Source organism: Miniopterus natalensis, chromosome 2, assembly GCF_054644295.1.
Source record: "Miniopterus natalensis isolate mMinNat1 chromosome 2, mMinNat1.hap1, whole genome shotgun sequence".
Classification (NCBI taxonomy): Eukaryota; Metazoa; Chordata; class Mammalia; order Chiroptera; family Miniopteridae; genus Miniopterus; species Miniopterus natalensis.
This window is the reverse complement of record NC_142082.1, coordinates 177222055-177247172: the sequence shown is the minus strand read 5'-3', so window position 1 is coordinate 177247172 and position 25118 is coordinate 177222055. Positions and strand designations below refer to the sequence as shown.

The following is a 25118-nucleotide window of genomic DNA, read 5'->3' as shown; positions in this document are numbered from 1 at the left end:
AAACAACGTGGGGGGATGTGGCAAAAGGGATGTACCTTCCCAAGTCCAAAGAATCCTAGCCCTTGGTCTATGCTAGAGACTGATTCAGAATATAGGTTTTGGAGACTGACTAGCAAGTACCCAAAATATTATTGTCTATATTCCCTATGCTGTACTTTACATCCCCATGATGATTTTGTAACTACCAACCTGTACTTCTCAATCCCTTCACCTTTTTCACCCAGCCCCCCAACCTCCCTTCCCTCTGGCAACCATCGGTCTTTTTTCTGTATCTATGAGTCTGTTTCAATTTTGTTTGTTCATTTATTTTCTTTAGATTCTACGTATAAGTGAAATCATGTCTTATCTGTCTTTCTATAACTTACTTATTTCACTTAGCATAATACCCTCTAGGTCCACCCATGCTGTCTTGAATGGGAAGATTTCATTCTTTTTTATGGCTGAGTAATATTCCATTGCATATATTACCACAGCTTTTTACCCACGCGTCTATGGATGGGCACTTGCGTTGCTTCCGTAGCTTGGCTATTGTAAATGCTGCTGCAATGAACACAGGGCTGCATAATTTCTTTCCAATTAGTGTTTCGGGTTTCTTCGGATATATACCCAGAAGTGGGGTCACTGGGTCATAAGGCAGCTCCATTTTTAATTTTAATTTTTTGAGGATCCTCCATATTCATACTGTTTTCCACAGGAAAAGAAATATGTTAACATAGCCACTCTGGAGGGCAAACTTGCAGGAACTACTAAAATGTAAAATGCACATGCCTCGTGTCCAATAATTCCAATTGTATTCTTGTCATAGAGATATATTTGTACCCGTGAACAAGAGTGACTACTTTAGCTCTTTGTAAGCATGAAAAGCTGTTAGAAACCTAGATATCTATCAAGAGGGGATTAGTTCAATAAATATACACCTATAGAGATATACCTAGAGGGATATTATACCTACACCTATAGGGATATTGTATTATATTATTATGGTACTATAGGGGTTTAAATGTGGGCTCTGCTATAACCTTGAACAAGTCCCCTAGTTCTTCTAAGCCTCAGTTTCCTCATCCGTGAAATGGAGATGATAATAGCGCACCTGCCTCACAGGGCTCGAGAGAATTAAAGCAGTTGATGCATGACAGAGTAACTGCTCCACAATCGGTTTTTAAAAATTACAACTCTAGGGGATACCATACCTTACAAGAATGAAGTAGGTCCCTGTGTGTTCCTGAGACCAGCCTCTAATGCACTGTTCAGGGGGAAACAGCAGGACGCTCTGTGTGGCATTTTCCTGTTCATAGTGTTCCCTTATCCATGCTTCCAAGGGGAAGAGCTACCCTGAACTTTCTACATGTACCTCTGTCTGTAAATGCACAGGGAAGAAAGGGTCTGGGGAAGAAGCTAGAGTTAGAGGAAGCCATCAAAAAGGACTTTACCTTTATCGCATTTTAGGTCACACGCACACACATATGCACGTGGGCATGGAATATGTTCGCATAACACTTGTAAGTTTTAGACATGGATAAAAATTAGTCCCCTCCCATAAATGACGAAAGTGAGGTTGACAGCCGCCCGCGACCAAGCCTAAGCGCAGCCAGCAGGCCCGGGGGATCCGCCCAGCCCTGCCCGCCCCGGGCCTTGCCGCCAGCCCCTCTGCCTCTCCAGGCCACCCAGGAGTTGACTGTGACAAAGGCTAGAAGAAGGGGCCCCCTTGTCCATACTGGCTGGAATGGGGAAAACCAAACGCAGTGGAGAATTGTGTTGTTGTTTTTCATCGGCAAACCTGCTGGAATGTGCCCTTCAGCAGTGGGACTGAATGGTTCCTGCTGTTCCTGCAAAACACACAAAGGTCCCTCCACCCGGCCACTTCCGGGGCCACTTTTCTAGCTTTATCTGCACTACGGTGGGAGGGGCGCCTTCTCCAGCCAGCCGGGACCCAGCCTCCTGTTTCTCTCTGGTTTTGCATCCCCTACACTGGCCACCTGCACAAACTGCACATGTCATCCTGGGCAGCCCCTAGAAGGGAAGTAGTGAAGCCTGAGATGTCTTGTCTCTAGAGCTCTAGTGCTCCCAGTGCCTCAGTGAGACCAAGAGTCATTTTTTTCACTTTGACTTGGTGATTCTGAGGGTCTCTTCCAGTTCTAATATCCAAAGGTCAGACAGTTTCTCCATTTATATTATTATATTAAATAATAATAACCTCTGGCCATTTGGTTATCTTCATATTTTTTAAAACTTCTCAAATCAGTAAGTAAAGTCTTCTAATGTTAACCGTCCATTCCATCTTGGTCCCAGGAGGGGTGCCCTGATTTAGAATGTCAAGGGTAAATGAAAGTTGAAAAGTTATTGAAGAAAATAGCATAACCAACAATGCATTTCGCCTTATTTAGCTACAGCGAGCTACAGTGTTGATTAGCTGGGCGACCTTGAGCGAGCACAACCCCTCTCAGCCTCAGTGTTTTCCAGCTGCAATGGGCAGAACACCTACTCTTCCGGTTGCTGTCTGAGAGCTGTCCCTTCCCTGGTCCTAAGCAGAGCAGCTTTCCTCTTTCCAAGGTTTCCAAGATGTTGGACAGCCTGGGTCCCCTCCCCAGGTGGCTGGCTCCTTTCTGAAGTCTGATCCTTTTTTTTTTTTTCTCTTAAGTCACAAAGCCCAGTGTGGAGTGTCATTGTGTGTGATCGTGAGAGGGGATGGATCTGGCTTCTCTGAAAATGGCTTCTTTGCTAAAACCACAACCTCAGATCTGATACAGAAAGAATCCGCTGGCACTGGTCCCTGCCCAAACAATGCCGAGATATTCAGGGGCCACCCTCCAGGACGGCAGTGGGAGCCCAAGCGGAGCCTTCCTCTCCAACTCCCAACAGGCTCAGGGGGCAGGCCCCCAACACCCCATCTCACAGCCCCTTTTCCTCTATGCAGGGGGCAAGGGAGCAAAAAAAGGGCTCAGAGTTGTGAAGCAAAATTCTCTCTGCTGCCCCCCACCCCCACAGAAACACTGCCCCCTACACACACACACACACACACACACACACACACACACTGCCCACCCCTTCCTGAGCTGGACAGAGCTGCTGGAGCAGGATCTACCCGGCCAAGCCCGCCCGCCTTCTTCATTCCCAGCCCCCTCCCTCCCCTCCTTCAGAGTCAAGGTTTTGTCAGGAGTTTCAAGGGCATGACTGGTGGGGAGGGGACCACAGACATCACGGCTGCTGCCAAGTCCTTTCTTTCCCCCACAGTGTGTTTTATAAGCCAGCATGTAGTTTACTCTTCTCCTAAACACTTACTGGGGTGCAGGGCCTGGAGTTGCCATAGAAACACCTTTGAACTCCTCACCCAGAAGACTGTGCCAATCCCCAGGGCTTTAGGGGGGAAAGGCAAAAAGAGACACCTGTGGGTGAAGAGAAAGGAAAGGGAAGGCCGTGGCGGGGGGTTCCTTCCAGAGGGCAGCGCCAGGCATGCCATGCCCTTCGCCCGGCAACATGGCACCAGGCCACAAGGAGAAAAAGCCAGGAAGGTTCTGGAAGAGGAAGCTGGTGGGCTGGCTTGAGACTCTTGAATGAGCTACAGCGATGAGATTGGTGGGTCATATGGGTCAAGGGGAGTGGGGAGCTGCCGGGCGGTTCCTTCAGGGAGGCAATGGGCAGCCCTCCACCCAGACTGGACACGAGGAAGGCTGCCACTCGGGAACCGGAGAGCCCCCTGCTGGACGCCAGCGGGGAGCTGTGAGGCAGGGAGGTCAGCCCGCAAGCATCCCACCTCCACACCTCCCATTTTTAAAGCATTAGCTCATCCCTGCCCTAGTGCAGTGCACCAAACCCGGGCAGAACAGCTTGGATCGGGGCCAGCGTATCAAAGATTTTTTTTGGTTTCTTTTTTAGTTTTGCTACCAAGAAACTGGTTCTGGTCTTGGGGTACTTCCTGGTAACTTAGCTTTTCTCTGGGTAGTTCATTGGGGGGAAGGGAACTACCTCTTGAATAAACCCAGAGAAATGACAAGAAACTTTCAGCATCAGCGCAGAGCCAACGGCAGGAAGCCTACACAGGGAAGAGAGTCAGGCAGCGCCCCCACTTGGAAGCGGGGTTTCCTTGCTTCTGTTTTCACTGCTCCCTAGTCAGCTTTCAGGGTGGAAACCCAAAAGCTAAGGGGGGGGGGGGGCGGCGTGGGGAGGAGGCGTGAGGTCTCCATCTCCCCACATACCAGCAAGTCCAAGGGAACACACCAGAGCCATTGTCAAGCAAAAGAGGCCGCCCTGGCTCTACCTGTCAGATTCCTGGCCCCAGTGTGTGCTCCTCACTGAGGAGCCCAGAAACCAGCAGCAGCAGCTAACAACACTACTCAGGTAGGAATGTACCTACAGGGTGGGAAGAGACAGCCAAGTGGAATTCGGGTGGGGTCGGTCAGAGGAGAAGGGAGAAAACCTCCCAGGCTCAGGCGGCTCAGCAGAGTTCTTCCAGGCAAATCCAGGGGCCAGCCAGGTTCCCCCTGGAGAGGGAAGGGTGTGCCACTCAGGCCCCAGGAAACCTCTCAAAGGCATGACCCCAGGCCACACAAACACCCAGGGCTGCTAACTGGACTGACCTGGTCACCACAGCCACCTCCCTGACTTCTCCTAGACTACGCCAGGCCCACCAGCAGCGCCCCTCCCAAACTCAGCTGCCTCCCCTGCCCGGCTCCTGCCTCCTCCCCCCCTCCCCTGCAGCACACTTGTGGAGCCCTCACCCAGGACCCAGTGGAAAATTTCCTTCCCTTTATGACTGTACTTAAAACACACATACTCCATTCTTTATTCTGAATCGACTCAGCAGAGCGGCTAGACTGTGTCCCACCCCAGCCGGCGTGCGCACACACACGCGCACACACACACACACGCAAGCGCACACACACACACACAGCAGGGGCCACTGGACTTGCATGCTTTATGAGCTGGAAAGGAGAGGAGAGATGTTTTCCAGCTGCTACTCCGCCTCTCGCCATCCAAACCAGTGTCCTGAACACTCCCAGACAAGCTCTCCCACGACCCTCTCAAGGCCCTCGATAACCACTGCTCCCACTTTGTACCGAGTCTCTCTGATCAAGACACAAGTCCAGTTTGGAATCGTCACCGTGCTGTGTGACCCGTGGCATCTTTGTTCTTCTTGTGACAAATCTATAACCCCCTCCTCGCACACGTTCAAGGAAGAAAAAAAAAAAGCCTTCCTGTGAATTCTCACAGCTATGTGATAAGTGATCCCTCACACACGCCACCTCCTGCTTGCTATCAACACCCTCCAGTACAGCTCCTCCGGGGAGGGTCACCCCTTCCACTTTCTTCTCATTTCCCCCCTTAAATCCACCCACAGTTGGCAGTCCAAGAAGCTCCATTAGCGCTGGCCTGAGACACTCAAGGTCAGTCTGGGTCTCAGGGAAAGAATGGACTTCTTGGGGGCAGGAGGCGATGCAGGCTCAGAAACTTCAAGTTTCTCCTGCAACTTTCTGTGCACATGGCTGGCAACTTTTTGTGGGTTTTTGATTGTTTGTTTGTTTGTTTTTAACTACTCAACATCCCAGCGGTTTAGTCGGCATTCCAAGTTTTAGGAACCCTTTCCCCCTTACCCCCAGCCCTTCCTCCCTCCATGGTGAAAAGGGAATTTTACCAGATGTCAAAAGGACCCACAGGGGCCTCATCCCCTAAAAGGAGAGCAAAGGCTGCAAAGGGTTCGTCCAGCCACTGCGGGGCTGGTTTCTCTGCAGGGCATCTCCCCCTCGGCTAGGTCGGCGCGCTCACCCCAAGCCCGGGCAGGAAAGAAGTAACGGGGTTCGCCGGGCCACCCGGAGCAGCTGGCAGCATCGGGTCCCGGGCTGCAGCGCGGGAGTGGGCGCTGCGGGGGCACCCACGGGGACACCCCGAGCGCTTACCTATGTCGGAGTTGCAGAAGGCTTCCTGGGGGTGGCTGGGCGAGCATGTGCACGCCTCGGCGCCCCAGTGCCCCAGGCTCCAGCTGCCCAGGAGCACGACGAGCCCGAGCCAGGGAGTCATTGCCGCTGCGGGGGCTGCCGCTCGCCTCTCCAAAGTTGCGGTGCGCGCCGGCGCCGGGGCTGCTGCGGCCGGAGCTCGTCCGCCCGACCGGACGGGGCAACTCTGACCTCGGGGCGCGCTGCGCTCCGAGTGCCCAAAGGGCCGGGATGGGGTGCGGCGAGGCTGGGGGGCGCTGGCGCACCACTCTGCGGGCCACGGAGCGGGAGCCGGAGCAGGAGCCGCGGGAGCCGGGGGAGGGGAAGGTCCGAGAGCTCGCCTGCTGCCCGCTCTGCGCCGCGGCCGGGCGCGGAGTAATATAGCGCGGTACCCTCGGCTCCCCCTCGCGGGGTCCCGCCCCTCCGACCAATCGCGGAGCCGCATTACCTCATCGGGCCTCCGAAAAGGGGGTGGGGCCGGGGGCGCGGGGCGACGGGGCGGCGGGGCGGGGCCTCGCGGGGCCGTTCCGATCCTTATAGGGAATCCTGCGGCTTTGGGCGCGCGAGCGCAGGGGCTGGGGCGCGCCTCCGGGGAGCGCCCGCGCGCCCCTTCTCTCCCGCACCTTTGCCACACGCCCACCCCGCCCTCTGCGCGCCTCCGACCCAAACCAGAATCAACTGGTACCCGCCCCAGCGCCACCCCCACCTGCGTGGGTCAGAGGCGGCCCTGGACCTGGAGGCCTTGACTGCACCTGGGTGGAAGGTTAGGAAAAGACCACCTCTCCACCTTCTCTGCAAAGAGCAGTCAGAAGGGGGAAACTAAATAGGTGGCCTATGCTCTCCACCCCCCCCCACACACACACACCCCCACTTTCCTGGACATGAGGAAGCCGCCTGCCTTTTGGAGCCAGCTGTAATAGAAGGTGGGTTCCCAGGCTCACCGGAGTACATTGTGAAGTCATTCAACAAACTCTTCTGGATGCTGGGGTCAGCCAAGCAAAGTTCTTGCGCCCGTGGAACTTGCAGGTAACACATCAAGAAATCCAGGAATGCCTGGGGTACTTGTCTGCGGGGTCAGTGCTGCGGAGAAAACAAAGTGGAGTAATGGGTTAGAAATGACTGCGGAGGCGCTGCTTTCTGCGGGGTAGGAAGGGAAAAGCCTCTCTGAAGAGGTGACATCCAAGCCGAGACGTGACCAAGCAGAATCTGGGAGGAGAGGACACCGGTCAGGGAGAACAGCAGTGCAAAGGCCCTGAGCTTATTTGAAAAACAGTAAGTAGAAAGGACAGGAGGAAATAGCTAACCCCACCTAGGGCCGACAGGTTTGCACCGTTCAGCAAGGAATTTGGGGGTGAACGGATAACTGGGCTGAACCAGGTCCTGGAGGACTGTCCAGGATCCTGGACTATGAACTACAATGGATAATTGCTAATAAGTAATACTATGACTCATTATTATCAAGGAACGTCTGGACTATTCTGCCGTATATTTTATGTACTCTCATGATCATACGTCACAGTCGTAGGTAGGGAAAACAAAGTTTTAATCACACTTTCCAGATGAGGAAACTGGTACAGAAAGGTAACCTGACGGCAACGGGCCAGGGACTCCATTCATTCATTTCCACCTTAAGAGAGAGGTTTTGTTTCCCTGGAGAGTTAGCTCTAACTGTGCAAACGCCCTTTTGCAGCTGGAGCCTTCTATCTTTTCATTCTTGTGTCTCTCTCCCTTTCTCTACCAACTCATCCCGTTTAGAAAGAGACCCGAGTGTTTTGGCTATAGAAATAACCAAAAGTTTAAAAGAAAATAAGGACTGAAAATACCGCTCAGAAATGCACAATCAGCCTCTTTCTCAGAAACTCCTCCGTTTACCCTTCAGAGAAGTGACATTGGGATGACCGAAGCGGAACATTTCATCGGAAATGGTGTTTCCAAGAACATTTTAAAAATTCCTTTTATCCATTAAAATGCGTAGCTCTGAGGAAAGGAGCCTAGTTTTCACATTTTTGTCTTGCCCCCTCCCAGCTTTCAAGACCCTTCCCACCTCAGCTCTACAGCCTGACCCACACAGACCTTCCCCGCCCTCAAAGCCCACTCCAGGGCTTTGCCCATTGTTTCCTGGGCTGTGGTTGTATGATTTCCCAACCACACTAGAAGCTCTTTGGAGCCAGAGGTATCTGGCCACACTGCTTTTTAGCCCTCAGAGCACAAAGTGGGGCCCCAGGAGACTTGGGTGTAGGTCCGCCAGCCATCTACTGAGTCTTGAGCAGTGGACACTCAGGAAGCCACTCCAAGGACCAAGGTTGACCGAAGGCGTACGTGGTGGATTTGAGAGTTTCACTTATTCCTGTGCGGTGCCAGTCATGTGGAAGGTTTTATAAGCCTTCCCAGACCAAATCCACTTTGGATAAGCATCTTATGTGATAAGATGCTTCTCTTTTTTTCCTTTCACAGTACGGTTTTGTCCAAAATGCCAATGTTTTCTCCAAGGGAAGGCTAGTTTGCCTAGAATATACGTTTGAGGCAGATAACTCGTGCTGAACTTTAAGCAGCATGCTCCTTACAGAAAGCACCTGAGGCATTCGACTCTGGCAGCTACTTAAGGATGTAAGCTCGAGAGTGATCTGATTTTTCCAGCTGAGAGGTAATGAAATCATCTTTTGGGTTAGTTCCTCTCGTTCCCTATCCTAAACTAGTCCACCCAGCATCTTTGGGTCCCCTCTTCCCTTTCAGTTGGGAAGTTCTCCCTAACATCTAACCTGAGGGGACTCCCCTCTGCCTACCTATGTGAGGTCAGCTCGGTCAAGCTGCATGAATCTTTATGCAGAGGAGTCCGGGGTAAACCCTCCCGCAGTCAGACCTCACAGCTGTCCATCCAGATGTCACAGTGCCCAGGGACCTAATAGGTAAGGGTTGCTTTTCCAGGGCCACTTTATAAGGAAGATGGAGCACACCTAGGGTTCATGGTAAGGATGAAGATACTGGCTCTCCCGCTTTTTCTTGACAGCTGAGAACAATGATAAATGTATAAGCCTTGGAAGAACTGAGGAAGTTTCTAAATGTGTCTGGCCCGCCTGCGGACCTACCAGGCTAACCTGGTATTTCCTTTCCTGGAATTTTTTGAGGAAAGGTGATCCCATGACCACCCACCCCCTTGCTATCAAGTTACAGAATGCTGGAGTCTCTGGAAACATCGATGTTTAGAGGTCCCACCTTCTTATCAGTGGGAAAAATAAGGTTCAGGTAGGCGAAGGAATTTTCCCAGCATCTCATGGTCAGCTAGTGGCAGAGCCAAGACAGTGCAGCTGCGGCCTGATCCTTCCCTGGGGCTCTCTCCCACACTCACGGGCCTCTGTCCCCCGCCCCAGCACATGAACTAATGCTTGCACGTTGGCCATGGAAACCCAGCCACTCACATTCCTGGATCCGCATTTCAGATCTGAAGATGAGTTCGTTTCAGGGTATTTGCAGTGACGGGTGTGAAGAATTTCACCTATACCGACTGACCAAATAGTTGTGATAATAATCCTCCCCTCTGCCCAGCATGGCCGGGTGAGCTCATTAGAATGAATACCGCCCTCTGCTCCTCAGAAGTTTATCTCTTCTGCGTCTCATTTTTTCCTTTCCAAATTATTATCTAACGCCTTTTGAAAACATTCCAAGCATATTGCTGGAAAGAGACACATGAAAACTTGCTTGTAAAAAAAGACCAAAGAGCTGAGATTTGTCCCAAAAGTCGCTGCAGAAAACAGTTGTGTGTGTGGACAAGTGACCTCACCTCTCCAGGCCTCAGTTTCCATTTTTATTGGATGAAGATATAACTCAGTGGTCTCCAAGATCCCCCACTGGCTCGAAAAGTCTAAGATTTCATGGAAAATTCTCTAGGACAAGGTGAGTGTTGCTAAAGGGATGACAGATCTTATCATTTAAACAGGTTTGAGGCCAATCGAACATGCCCAAGACTGAAGTGCAGCTGTCAGTCTCTCAATCAGTGGTTATCGAGTTCTTACTCTGATCTCCTCCAAGACCGAGACTGAAAACAAAGACAGACGTGCAGGCATAGGAGAGACTGAGGTCTTGTTTCTGATAGAGCCCTGTTGTAATTGATTGTTTTTCTGTCTGTTTGCCTCTTGGATCATAAGCACTCAAAGATGAGAAAGTATGTCTTTTACTGTCTCCATGCATTATTTCCAAACTTTATTGAACTCCTATGTTGTGTTCAGATCGCAGCTTAAATGTCACCTTCTCCAGGAAGCCTTTCCTGATTTCCCTCCCATCTTCATCAACTCTCTCAGCACCTGTGTTTCCCCACAGCACCTTGTGCATCTTCTTTCCTTCCTGAACTTTGAGTCCTTTGAGGACAGGGATCAGGTGTTGGTAACAAAGTCAGTAAGAACTGGTTGAATGAGTGTTGACCCCGCCAGCCCCTTCCCAGTATTTAGGTGGGCAGGTGGAGCTCACAGAGCCCTATCCCTCTGTCCAGTGCTAGGGGGCGCTGTAAGCCAGAGAACACCCGGTCCCTGGGCCTGCAGCCTCAGCCAGCCTCACTGAAAAGGCGGAGCGGCTCAATTCCACACAGTGGGGTGCAGGGGCCCCTGAGTGGGTGAAGCTAACCCCTCCCGGCTGCAATACCACAAAGCTCTCAGTCAGCATCCCGTCTGAGCCCGCAGCTGCCCAGCTTCTCCACCCTCACGCTGGCCACACGTCAACTCGAGGTGGAGACCTGCTCTTGGGAAGACAGAATACTTGTGAATCATGGGGTTTGGGGGAATCGGGGATCTGGGAACACAGCAGAGGATGCCACGGTCCCACTCATCCTGACCTGGCCTCTGCAAATGAAAGCTGGAGAAGGTGCTGACAACACATGTATTGTTTCTGTTGCCTCATAGAGGAACACCTCTCCCCCCCCCGCCCCCGCTTTTCCTCTCCAGACCCTACCCACAGTGCCTTCCCCCAAGCCCACAGCCCATCTGAAAGTCATTACATTCAAAATAGCCTTTCCCAAGCAACAGACGGCCCTGGTCCACCCTGAGCCCTGAGCTCTGGCCCGACCCTCAGGGGGGTTGCCGCCCAGCACTGGGGAATTAGGAACCTAAGACAGTAGGTACTTCAGGTTCTTTCTGTCTGGCACCAGCAGGGAGTAAACACCTTTCCTTGCCTCCATCTGGAACCAATTTTGTGGCAGTAAAATTGCAGCCCGTCTCTTGCCCAGCTCTCCCCCAGCCCCCACCTGGAGTGAAGACCCCTCAGTGAAAGCCTGGTTGCTTCACCTGAACCCTGGGGTTTTCACATCTCTTTCCACCCCCAGCGACTTCCAGGGATTTTAAGCCAGAAAACACATGGGCACAGCAGACACGTGTGCCCCCTGTTTTCTCGGGGGAGTGGGGGGTGGGAAACAGTGTTAATATGCCAGCTCTTGCTTTTTAAGTTTTTTTAATGCCTGTGTGTTCAGTTGGTCATTTCTGCAAAGGCTAAGATGAAGTGGAGGGAGGACTTTCCTCGACCCTGTCTTAATGTCTTCCTCACGACCCTGGAGTTCACGTGTTTTTCCTTTGTGGTTTCTGTGAAGGCCGAACGCTGTTTCGCACAGCAGATGCACACGAGCGTGCCCCGGCCGCTGCCCTCATGGCTCCGGAGGGAATGGGAGGGAGGGCTGGTCGGGCTCCTGTGGGGCTGGGCTGGAGGTCCTGTCTCTGCCAAGGCACTTGAGCTCTTTTCAGTGGAACCTGCTGGAACTGAAACTGACTTGTCCTGGACCACAGGGATGGGCCAAAGAGCCTTTGACGCCGCTGATCACATACATCCTTCCTTGTACTTGGCAGCTAAGACCACCCGCTCTGGGTTTGCACTTTCTGCCTCTCCAACTGTACCTTCTTGGTCTTCTGGCAGACTCTTCGGGCCCTTCCTGTCACTAAAATGTACGCGTTTCCCAACTGGCTCCCTTCCCCTCCTTCTAGCCTCCACCCTCTCCCCGGCTCACCCCACCCTGTGCCCCGTTTCTACCTACCACTGTGCCACATGCGCTGGGATGGGCACTACAAGCGGCAGTGTCCCCCTGAGCTCCAGGGTACATCCAGCTTCCCCCTGGACAATTGTCCCTGGAGGTCCCTCAGGCTCCAAAGGCTCGAGAACTCATTGTCTTCCCCCGCAGTGTTACCTGTCCCCACCAAGGGCACCATCATTCGCCAAGTCCTCTCCACCCTCAAGCCACACCCATTGTAACCATCTCCTTCTCTCCATTCCCACCATGGCTGCTTGGACCGGGCCCCCACAGATTCTTTCTTGACAATTTCAATAGTCACATAATTGGTCACCCTGCCCAGAGTCTTTCTCTGTCCAATTCAATTTGCACCGCTGCTCCTGAAAGTGTTTCAAATATAAACCTGAAATCACGCTGTCCTTCGCTTCCTTCCAATGATTCACTGGTTCTCCGCTGCTTGCTGAACAAAGTCTCACACTCCAAAGAAAGGCAGACAAGGCCCTCTGTGATCTGGCTCTTCCCAGGGCCCCACAGAGGGGGACCATTCACACGGAATTCAATGTGATGGCCACCCCTGAGATTATGCAACAGCAGGCCTGTCCTTGCTTATCTCTCCAAGCCTATGCCCTAATTCCCGTCTCCCAACCCTTTATGCTCCAGCCTTCAGTTTCCTGCCTCTGAGGCTCTGTTCACCCTCGCTCTTTTCCTGGAATCCACTCGAGAACAATATATTCCCCACCCCCCTCCACCTCATCTGTCAGGACTTTTTTATCTTTCAGGATTCAGCTAGAGCCATTTCGCTTCCCTGTGACGCTCATTGACCTTGGATGATAAGCTGGGAAAGGTTTCTGAGACAAGAGAAAGGAAGGGGAACTCACATTAGTTGAGCACCAGCTCTGTACAAGCCACGTTCAATACAGCATTTCCTCCAATGCTTACAGCCCTAAATAATAGATATTATTTTATGCCCATTTTACAGTCAAGAAAACTGAGGCAAAAACATTAACTCGAAAAGATGTGTGTATCTCCATGTTCATTGCAACATTATTTACAATAGCTAAAATATGGAAACAGCCTAAGTGTCCATCAATGGATAAATGAAAGAGATTGTGATTGATATATATATGTGTGTGTGTGTGTGTGTATATATATATATATATAATGAAATATTATTCAGCCATAAAAAATGACATCTTGCCATTTCCAACAACCTGGATGAACCTCAAGGGAGTTAGGCTAAGTGCAGTGAGTGAGAGAAAGACAAATACCATATGTTCTTACTTATATGTGGAAGCTTTAAAAAAACAAGATTAAAAACAAACTCATAATGCAGAGAACAGATTAGTGGTTGCCAGAGGGGGGGGGGGGAGAAGGGTGTCAAAAGGTTAAAAAAAAAGAAAAGGAAACTGAGGCTCAGAGAAGTTAAATTTCATGTCCAATCTCTTAAAGAGAGGAAGTGGCAGAGCTGGGATTCAGATTGAGAGTCCTCCTTCCAAAACAGCCCTCTTTCCGGAGACTGCAACTCACTATGCCCTTCGGTTCTTTGGAGTATTTGAAGTGCTAGTGGTTTCCTCTTTGTCTTTGGGGTCCCATGAGTGCTGAGAGCTCTTGATATTGTGCGATGCAGCCAAGCCGAGGGACACACGGGGAGCTTTATCGCTGGGCAGGTGAGCTGCATCTCCTGTTCTGCGCCGGGTTTGCAGTGGAGGAAAGCAGGAGACCTGATATGGCAGGCAGTTTCTGGAGGTGTGGGTGTGCCCTTCCTTCCTAAGAATTTGGATGGATGCCACAGGAAAATTACATTTGTATTACAAAGAAAGGGCCCAGAAACCAGAGGCGAGCTGATAGAATACTGATCAGTACATTTTAACAGCTCTTGAATATGGCTTCATTTCCTCCTGAAATGTCAAACATGAGACTGGGGCCATATACCAGGTTTCTGTCCCAGTTCTGCTGCACACAATAGCTGGGTGACCTTGAGAAAATCAGTGAACCCCCTTTCTTCAAATGCAAAACCAGGAGGTTGGATTTTATGATTTTTTTAAAGCTTCCCAATGGAATATTGTGGAAGGCAGACTATCAAAAGGTTAGGGATCGAGGCTTGTGATGTCAATAAATCTGGGTTTTGGACCTTTTTTACTGTGACCTTGACCCAGTGTCTTAGCCTCTTGGAGCGTCAGATGTCTAATGGTAAAATGGAGGAGAGACTCCTACCTTATAGGATCTTCATGAGGATCAAGCGAGGTATGGTGAGTAAGGAGCCTGGCACATGGTAAATTCTCACTGAGAACCTATATGTACCAGCGTGTGGCCCTGCAGGTATAGATGTGAATGAGACCAGCCCCTGCCCTCAAGCAGCATATGGTCTGTGTTTATTAAGGAGAAGCATATTCCCATATCCCCTTTGACCATGTAAGTAATACATGGGGTGGGGAGGAGGCAAAGAAAACAAAAACTTGATAGAAATGGCTAATTCTTACAGGGTGCCTACTGGGTGCTGGGCATTCTTCTGCTGGTTTGTGTATTTTAATTCAGACTAATCCTTACAGCAAAAGCTGTTAGATAAATGGGATTATCCTCACCATTCCTTTTTCCTTCAGCTATGGAAACAAAGGTAAAGAGAGATTATGTAATTTGCTCAAGATTTCCTGGCCCGGATGCTGGAGTGCTGGGATCTGAAACCAGAGCTGTCTGGCTCAAGAGCCCATGCTCTTCACCACCCTGCTAGCCTGCCTGTTCATGGAGAAGGGGAATATGCAGATTCAAGGGCAGATGCTCAGTATCTGCCACATTCTTCCCAACTCTGTATTCAGTGACATCACATGGGAGCTTAAAATTGGCCATGATTGGAGTATTTACACTACAGCAATTGGCAGGTGCTATAAAATAGGACCTTTGTCCTGGAGAGCTAGTTAAATGTTTACCAGCTCACCCTTTCCTAGCTGTGTGATCTTGGACAAGTAACCTTCCTGTGTCTCAGTTTTCTCATCTGTAAAATAGGAACAGTATTAGTGCCTACCTCACAGAGTTGGAAGAAATAAGCAAGACGATGCATGGAAAGGATTCAGCCGAAAGCCTGGCACAGAGTCAGCCATCAGTGAGTGGCCTCTGTAAATATTATTAGGTATCATCTCCTATAAGTAGCCTTTCCTTCCATCCAAGCAGGGTACCAACCCATCAGAGATATCTCTGCCTTAATACTCAGCACACTGTGCTCGGATTGTCAGTTCCATGCCATTTCCCCTCTTCAGAAAGTGAGCTAATCGACAAAGTCTAATTGAATTTTATCTTCTGAGCATGTAGCACAATGCCTGACACCCAGTAGATCCTCAAAACACTGTTAGATTAGATGAGACTTAGTGAAGAAAGCATTCAGAAGCTGCTGAAAAACCAGAATTCGGAAACTGGAGGCTCCTCTAATCACATTACAAACTTTTAAGAAATCCTTGTCCACGTCTAAGCATTAATAGAATACCGTGTTTGGGGTTCATGCCTTGGGAGTACCTTATAATGAGGCCATTTTGGAAGTTCAGAAACTCAAATCCCCCAACTGGTGCTCGGACAGACCCACCGCACACCAAACTCTCTATACAACAGAGCTCAGTGTGTATGACATGGAGCCCTTGTGCTAGTCCTAGCATGTCGAGCAGGAATATGTCTGGTCATCTCCAAACCGCTTCAAGGTAGTTGGAACTGCCTCTGCTTCAAGTATTTAGAGAGAAAAAAAGATCTCGATGTCACATCAACAGACTCAAAAAGAGATTGCACGTACCTGGCCCGGAGCCAGTGTTTGGAGGCTGATTTTAGAGAAAGAGGAGGGAGAGGCTGAAGGCGTGTTGAAAAATCATTTTTTTGTCTGTCATTCCTTTGTATGAGCTGGTTGCTGGCTTATGCAACACCCAGTAATTAAAATGGCTGGAATGCTTTGCATTTTTACAGTAAAGTGAAGGCAGCTAGGAGGCCCGGAGCTGGGGTTAGCTGTAGAGGGACCCAGGGATCCTACCCTGACTGCTCCTTGGCCTGGCAGATGGGGCTGGCATTTGCCTTGGGGTGGAGGTTGGGGGTGGGGAAGAGGGAGGAAGTCTAGGGTGTCAAGAGTAGCACCCACTGCTCTCCCCCTCCCCTAGTCAGGTGCATCCAGTTGCACCGCCTCTAGAAAGAAGCTACGCATGGGCCACCCACCTTCTGGAAGTCTGTGATGATTAGTGGTGATGCTTAGGAATGAGAAACAGTGAGAAAGCGATCTTTCATTAAATACCTACCCTGTCCAGGTCCTGCACTGATGATGTTACATGTATTATCTAATTTCAAGAAAGAAAAATAATCGGATCGGATCACTCTCCTGCTCAAAACTCTCTGTGGATTCCTAGTGTATTTAAAATAAAGCCTCGAAGCCAGACCCTTCGACACCCAGCGTGATGGAGGCCCCACTGTCCCTGCTTTCATGCCCTTCACTGTCCCTGGAACTGACCACCGCTGTTCCTCCCCTGGCTGCTGGCCTCCTCTTCCTTCGGTCACCGAGTCAAGCTCCACCCCTGCCCCAGGCCTGCCCGCCTCCTCCCTCGGCCTTGCCCCAGGTCTGCCAAGGCCAATCCCTTCTCATTTCTCAGATTCCACCTCAAGATGTCACTTTCTCAGAGATGCTTCCCTAGCCTGAGTAGCACAGCCATGTTTGGTCACTCATGCCTCCCACCATCCCATTTTTCAGATTTCTTTTAGTACTTATCACTATCAGGAAAAAAAAAAAAAATCTTGTTTGTTTTTTATCCATTGCTGTTTCTAACTTGAGTGGAAGCTCCTGGAGGTCAGGGCCCTGGTATGTCTTGGTAGCTGTTGTATTCTCAGCACCTAGATCGGTGTTTAACAAATATTTGTCAAGATAATGAATCTTCACCACAACCCAGCGAGCGGGACATCAGTGTCATCATCTTCCAGACGAGACAATGGCAGCTCAAGGAGCTTAGATCACCCGCCCAAGGTCACCCCATAAGAAGCGATGTCACCAAGGTCTGTCTGACTCCAAAGCCCACGTTTTGGAATGGGGGTACACACCCTTCCCCCCTGAACTGCTCCTTTAGGAAACAGTGGGCAGTTGGTGTCTGTTTCAAGGGAAGGAACCAGAACACGAGGCTGACCGTGAGCTCTTTAGTAGTAAAATGACGGCGGTACCGAGAAATAAGAATGTAAGCGCCTGATGGGGACCCACGACACTGGTGTTCTAGGCCAAGTCCCGCCACCTGTGTGCACTTGGATGAGTTAATTACCCTCTCTGGGTGCTTCCACTCCCCCAGGGGACAACTGCATGACAGTGTCCCTTTCCTGTCCTGAGGCGGAAAGGCTGGCATGTTGCCTGGATCCCTAGAGTGGAAACCTCACCAGGGGCCGGGGGGCCGATGCTCTCCCCGACCATGTGTGTGCCGGCCTGTGGGTAACTTCCGGAATGAGCAGCTGGATTTAAAAGTTAGCTTCCAGGGCCCTGGGAGAGCTCGAGGATGGGCAGACTTGGATAAATGAGGGCTGTCGTCATTGTGTCCGTCCGCGTCCGTGTCCACGTCTCGCCTCGCTGATGAAGCCTGGATGCTCAGCCTGGCCTCTGTCCCTGGACTCGGCCCTGGCCGCACCCCCCTCTTCAGGCTTCATCCTAGCCCAGCGGGATGTGTCCTTCCTCCTCAGGACATGAGCTCTACCTGCTTCCCACCATCAGCTTTCAAAAAAGTGTTTTATTTAGATGTAATTCCAACTTATAGAAAAGTTGCAAGGATCGTTTAAAGAATTGCTAGATACCTTTCACCCAGATTCCCCACATTTTAACATAGTTCTGCATTTCCTTTCCTCCTTCACTTTCCCTCTCTGTGTCTCTGTCTCTCTCACACACGCCCCCACCCCTTTAAGAGTAAGCTGCAGACAGGCCTGCCTCGGCCCAGCCCGCAGTGTTTCAGTGCGTTTCCTGATCACAGGCCGCCACCCCCGGTGCGGTGCAGCCGCTCAGCCCCTGGGGCTTGCGTTCAAACCCAGCGCACCCTCTTACCAACGGTGTGCTTGTGCGCAGAGTATTTCCCTTCCCTGCACCTCAGCCTCCCCATCTATGGATTGAGGGCACCAAGAGCACCTGCCTCATAAGGCCGAAGTGAGAATTAAATGAGATACCCCACGCTGAGAGCTTGCCGTGCGCTCGGGGCGTCGCAAGTGCACTGCAAGTAGAGGGATGTGTTTGGCTAGAAGGCTAGACTTTTTTCTTCTTGGAAGCGGTTTGGATTCCTTGGATTTCCTCTCCTCCTTCTTAAGGTCAGTTCTCATAAGAAATAAGACAGATTCCGTCTTCTGTTCACCTTATTTATTTATACCCCAGGTCTGCCCCGTTCTGGGCGCTGAGACGCAGCAGCAAACAGGCCAGGTGCAGCCCCTGTCCTCACATCTGCATGGTGCAGACAGTGCACAGGTGCAGAGGAGCCATTTCGGTGGAAGAGACAACCGAGTGACCTGGGGTGGGCGGCCGGCGGGGGTTCTACTAGATCCTTTTATCGGGAAAATGCCAAACACCATTTAGTTTTTCAGTAAGTGTTTTCCTCATGCGACGCATCCCCCAGTGGGATGTATGAGAGCTTCAAGCCCTCCCTGGGGCCCTAATCACGGAGCACACCAGCCTCCCCGACTCCCTGTGAGCCTGCCTGGTCTGTTTCTTCCTCTGCCTCCTCTTTGAAGAGTAACACAAAGAGGGAAGAGAAGTGGGAGGGAAAGAGATGGGTTGCAGGTATGGGCTGTTCCAGGCGATCACACCTCGAGCCAGAGCGCGTGCTTGTCGCGGAGGGCGGGCACCGAGGGGACAGGCGAGTCCTCTGCCTCACAGTCAGCGCAGGGCTTTGCACACAGTAGAGGCTCAGGCCCTGCTCGTGTATGAGCCAGTGCATTTGTTCTCACGCCGGTTAGAAAAGCAGCGACTTTATTTATGGCCGCACCTCACGCAGTGTGCAGAGGGCGCCTGCTGTCATCGCCGGCCTATTTCAGGGCTCCTGTTCTGAGCAGGCCTCTGAGGCATCAGAGTATTTCCCAAGCAGGGCGGAGGGGGAGAGTTACCACTGTGGTTAGCTGACTCTATTAGTTATCTATCGCCGTGTGACAGTATTGCCACATGCTTAGTGGCTTCAAACAGCACACGTTATTATCTCATGGTTCTTGTGCATCAGGAGCCCAGGCGTGGCTCAGCTGGGTCTGCACGGCCACAGCCCAGTGTCGGCCAGGGCTGCAGTTTCATCGGGAACCCGGCTAAGGAAGACTCCACTTCCTTGGTCTTGTGACTATTGGAGACATTCAGTGTTCTGTGGACTGTTTCTCGCTGGCTATGGCTGGAGTTCACCGTCAGTTCCTTGCCACATGACCCTCTTTACAGGCTGCCCACTATATGGTAACTCGCTTCTTCAAAGCCTGCGGGGAAAAGTCTCCTCCCAAGATGAGAGCACTGCAGCCTTATGTAATGTGACCATGTACACATCATCATATTTACCCCGTCACCTTTGCTGCATTCTGTTGGCCAAAAGCATGTCATAGGCCCTGTCCCCACTCAGGAAGGGAATTGTGGATGTGGGAACCACATAGATCCACCCTCCAAATGGAGTGATCAGAGTGTAGAAAGCGCTCAAAACCCTGGAGGTTAGAGAACAGTTGAAAGCACTGGAAAATGTAACCTGGAAAGAAGACAATAATGATAAAAACACTCATATTGCTTGAACTGACAACTTGTTACATATGAGCTCACTAACCTTCCTACCACCCTATTAGGTAGATACTATTATCATTTGCATTTTACAGGTAAGGGAACCAGGACACAGATAGTTCAAGTAACAGCCAAGTTGACACAGCTGTTGAGTAGCATTGCTGGGAGTGGAACCCAGGCAGTCTGTCCCTTGAGTTCATGCCTCGCAAGAACAGTCAGCCATTAGAAGACGAGGTTGAGTTTCCCCCAAAAGGCACTAGGACCAAAGGGTAAAAGCTATCAGGTGGTAGATGGGGGTGCCTCTCAGAAGCTCGGAGTCCACATTGCCCCAAGCATCATACCAGGTGCTGAGAAGCAGTGGTCCAGATTAGGCTAGGCAAGTGTGCTCCTGTGCGCCACAGTCCCCACCACTCCCTATTGTCTCTTCAGTGGAGGCCACAGGTCTGTTATTACTCATACTCCTGTTTCAACGCCCCAGACTGTACCATAAACTCCTAGGCCAGGCATTCAGGCAATGTAGACCCCATGGCATGGGAGGAAACAAAGAAGGAGCTAAGTTTTAGTGACCTTGTGAGCAGCTCAGCCAATGGAGGAGGGGAGTCATAGGTCAGGATTCAAATATCAGAGGGTCAGCCTCTGCTGGGAACGGAGACCAAGCCCCTTGCCTCCCTTGGTCTTTAGCTCCCTTACTTGTCTAATGGCAATGACAGTTTAGGGTCCAACTGGTCCCAATGGGACCCTGGAGAAGGGACTGACTCCTAAATAAACATCCTTGAGGCCCAGCTGCATAGACTAAGAAGCCAGATCCCTTGTCTTAGAACTATCAGGCCTGAAAACCCATTTGCTTTCCTTCGTATTATGGAATTTCCCTTCAGAAATGGTTTTGAACAAAACCCAACCCTTTGAGGAAATAGGAAGGAGGGAAAGGAGCTCTTTGCCGATGCTTTTTGTTCTGATTTAAAAAGAAAGCTTCCTTCAAGAGGATGCAGAGAAAAAGGAGGGAGAGAAACATATTCTGCTGCACATCGGATCAGAGCTTCAACTCTCTGCTCGAGAATCACGGCAGCCCCGGGAAGAGGGAAAATTCATCAGAAAATGAGCTGGAAAACCCTTAAACAGCCATTGTGCCTCGAAGCTCATCAATAGCAACAATAAAACTAACATTCAGTAGCACTTACTATATGGCAGGCACTGATTTAAGACCTTTATTATTAAGTCCTTTAAGCCTCAGCCCAGTCCAGTGGGGTGAATACATGATCACATCCTGTTTGATAGGTGGGACAACCAAAAACCATAGAGGTTAGGTAACCTTCCCAAGGTCACACAGCCCACCAGCAGCAGAGCCAGGGTTCAAACCTATAGACAGACTCTTGTTCCAAGATTCGTACCGTGGACTCTCAAGGACTGACTGAGCAGGTCTCTGCGCAAGGTGTCGTGCTGGGCAGCATAGGGGTGAGAGGAAGGAGACGGGGGGCAGGGGGAAAGAGCAAGGCCCTAAAAGCTGTGTCTTCCAAGCTAGTCCGCTTTCTGGCTGTGGGACCTCGGGCAGGACTGAGCTACCGGGTCTTGCAGGTCTTGGCAGTCCCAGTGCTTCCAGAATTAGGAAACGATTGATGGAAAGATGGAGAAAGGGGAAGAAGGAGGGACAGGGAGGGAGGGAGGGAGGGAGGGAGGGAGGGAGGAAGGAAGGAAGGAAGGAAGGAAGGAAGGAAGGAAGGAAGGAAGGAAGGAAGGAAGGAAGGAAGGAAGGAAGGAAGAAAAGCAATAGAGGCAATAAAATGAATAGTTGTCTTAGCAGCTGGCGCTCATCAAGTGTCTGTTATGCCGGGTACCGCTAAGTGCTTTGCCCATGCTGTGTCACTTAATCCCCATAATAACGGCCCTGTGACGTGGGTAATGTTATGACTTCCATTTAAAGGATAAAGAAACGGGGACAGGAAAGTTCAGTGGCTCGCCTGAGGTCACGCAGCTGGTAAATTGGGGAGCCAGGACTCCAACCAGGTGGTGCAATGTTAGGGGCCGGGCTCTTAGCCTCTAACAAAATGTGGATCTTTGAAGTGAAGGTGTAATCCCTCCCAACTGCAGGGTACTTGGTGGATTGCAAAGCTCCTCGTGGTGAGGTTTCCAAGGGTAGAGATGGGGACAGAAATGTCCGGGCTTCTCAGTCAGTGACTCTCCAGGTAGAAAACGCCAAGGTATGCAGGGTTGTGAAGCAGAAATCAGGGCAGCCGCTGGACGGTGCATGGCTCAGAGGCCCTTCGGTGGCCTTTGGTGGCCTTGTGTATTCAGGCCCTGCTCCGTCTTGTGCGGTGGCACTCTGGCCATCTGCAACTTTACTCCCCAGGGCACGCTCCTGAGTCACGCACCTCACTTACCGCCTCGTACCCCCAGGACCAGCCGCAGCCCGTGAAATCCCTGCCCGGTTCAGCAAAGCACAGACCAGCCGCAGTGCCCCACACCCGTGAGCTGGCAGCTGCTTCACCTGTAGCCAGGCAGGTAGGCGGAGGGGAACAGAAACCACGGCGGAGGCTTCGGGGCCTGCCGCTCCTGCCTCGGGCTCGGGCTCGGCCTTGGCCTCGCAGGAGGCAGGGCACAGAGGTTTGCTCAGCCCCCCCCCCCATAAGAGGGAGCTCTCTGTTCCGCTCCCCCCGCCACGCTTGGCTTTCCTGCCCTGGGCATCCATTTGCAGAACGTATCCTCGCTGGTACTGAGGATTTAAAGGGGTTGATATAGGGGACATCACAGTTGTAACCTTCAAAGTGCACCTACAGCTGGTAATCATATTTTTCCTATTAATGCAGTCCCTGGGAAGGTAGTAAGTCTTGGGGTGGGGGGAAGGTATGTGGCCTGAGAGTCACACAGACCTGGGTTTATTCCCAGCTCTGCCACTAGCCAGCCATGTGTCCTTGGGGACGTGACTACACTTCTCTGCGCCTGGGTTTGCTCTCCTGTGAAGTTGGAATTATAATGCCTGCTTCAGAGTCGCAGTGAAGATTGTATGAGACAGGGCCTGGCTCAGGGAAGAAAGATGAGGCGTTACTAGTGATGCCATGTCGCACACTCAGTTCTCCGCCGTTGCCACTCTCGCAGGGCAGCCTTCTCTGACCCCCGACCAGATCAGAATTCACTGTTAGCAGCCAGTACCGGGTCTGAGTTCTTTGTGGCACACATCACATTTTACATTTATTCGGACGATTATTTAATTAACATCAGCCTCCCTAACTAGCCGTATGGAGGCGGGGATTGTGTCCGTCTTGGGCCATCAGGGTAACCCCAATGCCTAATACAGTCCTGACACATAATAGGTGCTCAGAAAATATCTGTGGAGTAAATTAACGAAGGGCCGCTGTGCTCCGTTTACTTGGAAGGGAGTGTTGCAAGTCAGTTTTTGTTCTTGTTAGTGAAAGCCCTGGAGTTGATCAATTTAGTGGAGCATGTTCAGGATCATCTTTAAAATAGCGTCATCCTCTTTTGTTTGCTCTTCTTACGCTTCTTGGGTGGAGCTACAGTTCAATGCAAACCCTGAGGATTACACTCCACTCAGCGTAATCCCACGAGACTGTCTCCTGGGCAGTGTCATTGTCATGGCACGGGATCTTGATGGAAACAGTGGTTTGAAAATGTGGTCTTACGTCACTGATCCCCTTTGCCTCTGGTCTACAACATTGGAGATGAGAAGGGCCTCGTCTCTCCTTCGGATGGTGTGAACCTTGAAAAGTTAATGCTTCTGAGATCCTGGGGTGAAAGCGCGGAGCTGTCTGCTTCCGACCATAGAGCTTCCTGCCTGTCAAGCCTCTCTAATTCGTCCTGACCAGCCAGGGCCTGCGGGGAAAAGCAGTTTCCTCCTGGTGCAGCAGCCTGCAGGCCTCTCTTACAGCACATTCACCCCCGCCCCCCTTTGCAATAACTTAGTGTTTCCTGCAGGCTTTAGCTGGTGTCCCCATGAACTTTTTATCTAATAGTTCACTTTTCAGTGCAATTTATAGTGTAAAAAACCTTAATTAACAAGTTAAATCCACAAATTCATGGATATTCTTGCTTAGGATAAACCCAAAATTAGTATTTTAAGAAAAAAAAATTAGTCAGCCCTGGCTGGTGGTGTCCAATGGTTAGAGCGTTGGCCCAAGCACCAAAGGGTCGTGGGTTCGATTCCCAGTCAAGGGCATGTACCTGGGGTGCAGGTTTGAGCCCTGACCCTGGTCAGGGTGCATGCGGGAGGCAACCAATTGATGTGCCTCTCTCACATTGATGTTTCTCTCTCTCTTCCTCTCTCCCTCCCTCCCTTCCACTCTCTCTAAAAACCAATGGCAAAAATATCCTTGGGTGAGTATTAACAACAACAACAAAAAATGAGTCAATTCAAAGAAAATAATAGTAAAATAATAACAGTAAACTGTTACAAGAAAATGGAAAAATCATGCATGTGAAAAGCTAATGTGTGAGTTTCAGAAATGCAGCAATTATTTATTTTCTCTTCTCTTTCCCCATTAATCTCTAAGTTCCTTTGAGATGAAGATTATCTTTTATTCTTTACATCCCAAGCGCCAGCACAGTACCTGACATGTGGGAGCTCAGTGAATCCACTGAGCGTGGGATGCGCGGATGTGGAAACCATGGCTAAGTGAATGGCATCTTGGGCTCTGGCAAGAGCACTGAGGTGGGGCCTTCCGATGCCTGGGGGCCACAGTGCACAGGGAGGCCTCTTCTTCCTCAGCTGGTACCTGTATCTGTGTGACAACAACTGGTCAAAGGAGGCTGGTCTGCCTCTAGGCCATGAAATGAAATCTAACATGCCCAAGTGCCAGCTTCCCCTTCTCGGGTCCTCCCCCATAAGAAAGAATTTCCAGCTGCCTGGCATGGAGGGGTTGCTGAGAATCCTGAGACCCACAGCTAGGGCACAAAGGACACTTTGGACGGAGCACCCTAGCTTTGTGGCCCTGGATAGGTCACTTAATGTCTCCTCCTCTGTGGAATACAGGAGGTATTGCAGGAGAAGAAAATCTATGCTTCTGGGAGGGGCTGATTCTGAATTTGAAGCCCACAGGGAAGGCAGGCAGAGGGAGGTGCTGATGAGCTGGTGCAGAGCTGGATTCAGGCTGGAAGAATGGACTCCGTGACGTCCAGAGATCATCTCTAGGGTCAGCATTGCGGGTGGCCCTGGGTAGTGATGGCCGTGAGGTCATCCATGGGCACTCCCAGGTTTGGGAACTTTCCTGTGTGTGCCTGGTGGCTGAGGAGTGGCTTCTGCTACTGGAGCCCCCACCTACTCCTGAGCAGTGGTCACAGCAGCCTTGCCATGCCAGCCAAGCCAGCAGGCTTGCTTCCATTTTGAATTCTTATGCCATCCCCCAGGAACACTTTTTACAGTTTCCTGAATGCTTTTCACGTCCTCTGTCCCATTTGATCCCCATGGGATCCCACAGGAGGTCACTTCGGTGGTGCAGAGGGTGGGTGTGAACCAAACATTCAAGGCTGTGTGGCTCAGGAGGAAGAATGCCTG

The 25118-nt window shown here is 51.0% G+C and overlaps 2 protein-coding genes across 3 annotated transcripts in view; one reads left to right on the top strand and one right to left on the bottom strand.

Annotated features, from left to right (window-relative positions):
• TIMP3 (TIMP metallopeptidase inhibitor 3) overlaps positions 1-6233 on the bottom strand; it is a 48573-nt gene extending 42340 nt beyond the window's left edge. The window contains exon 1 of the mRNA XM_016222987.2: positions 5892-6233. Within this exon, the coding sequence (XP_016078473.1) occupies positions 5892-6012 (121 nt within the window). The 5' untranslated portion in view covers positions 6013-6233. The remainder of the gene's footprint in view (positions 1-5891) is intronic.
• The window catches only part of SYN3 (synapsin III), a 335882-nt gene that overhangs the window by 142173 nt on the left and 168591 nt on the right, over positions 1-25118 (top strand). The window lies entirely within an intron of this gene.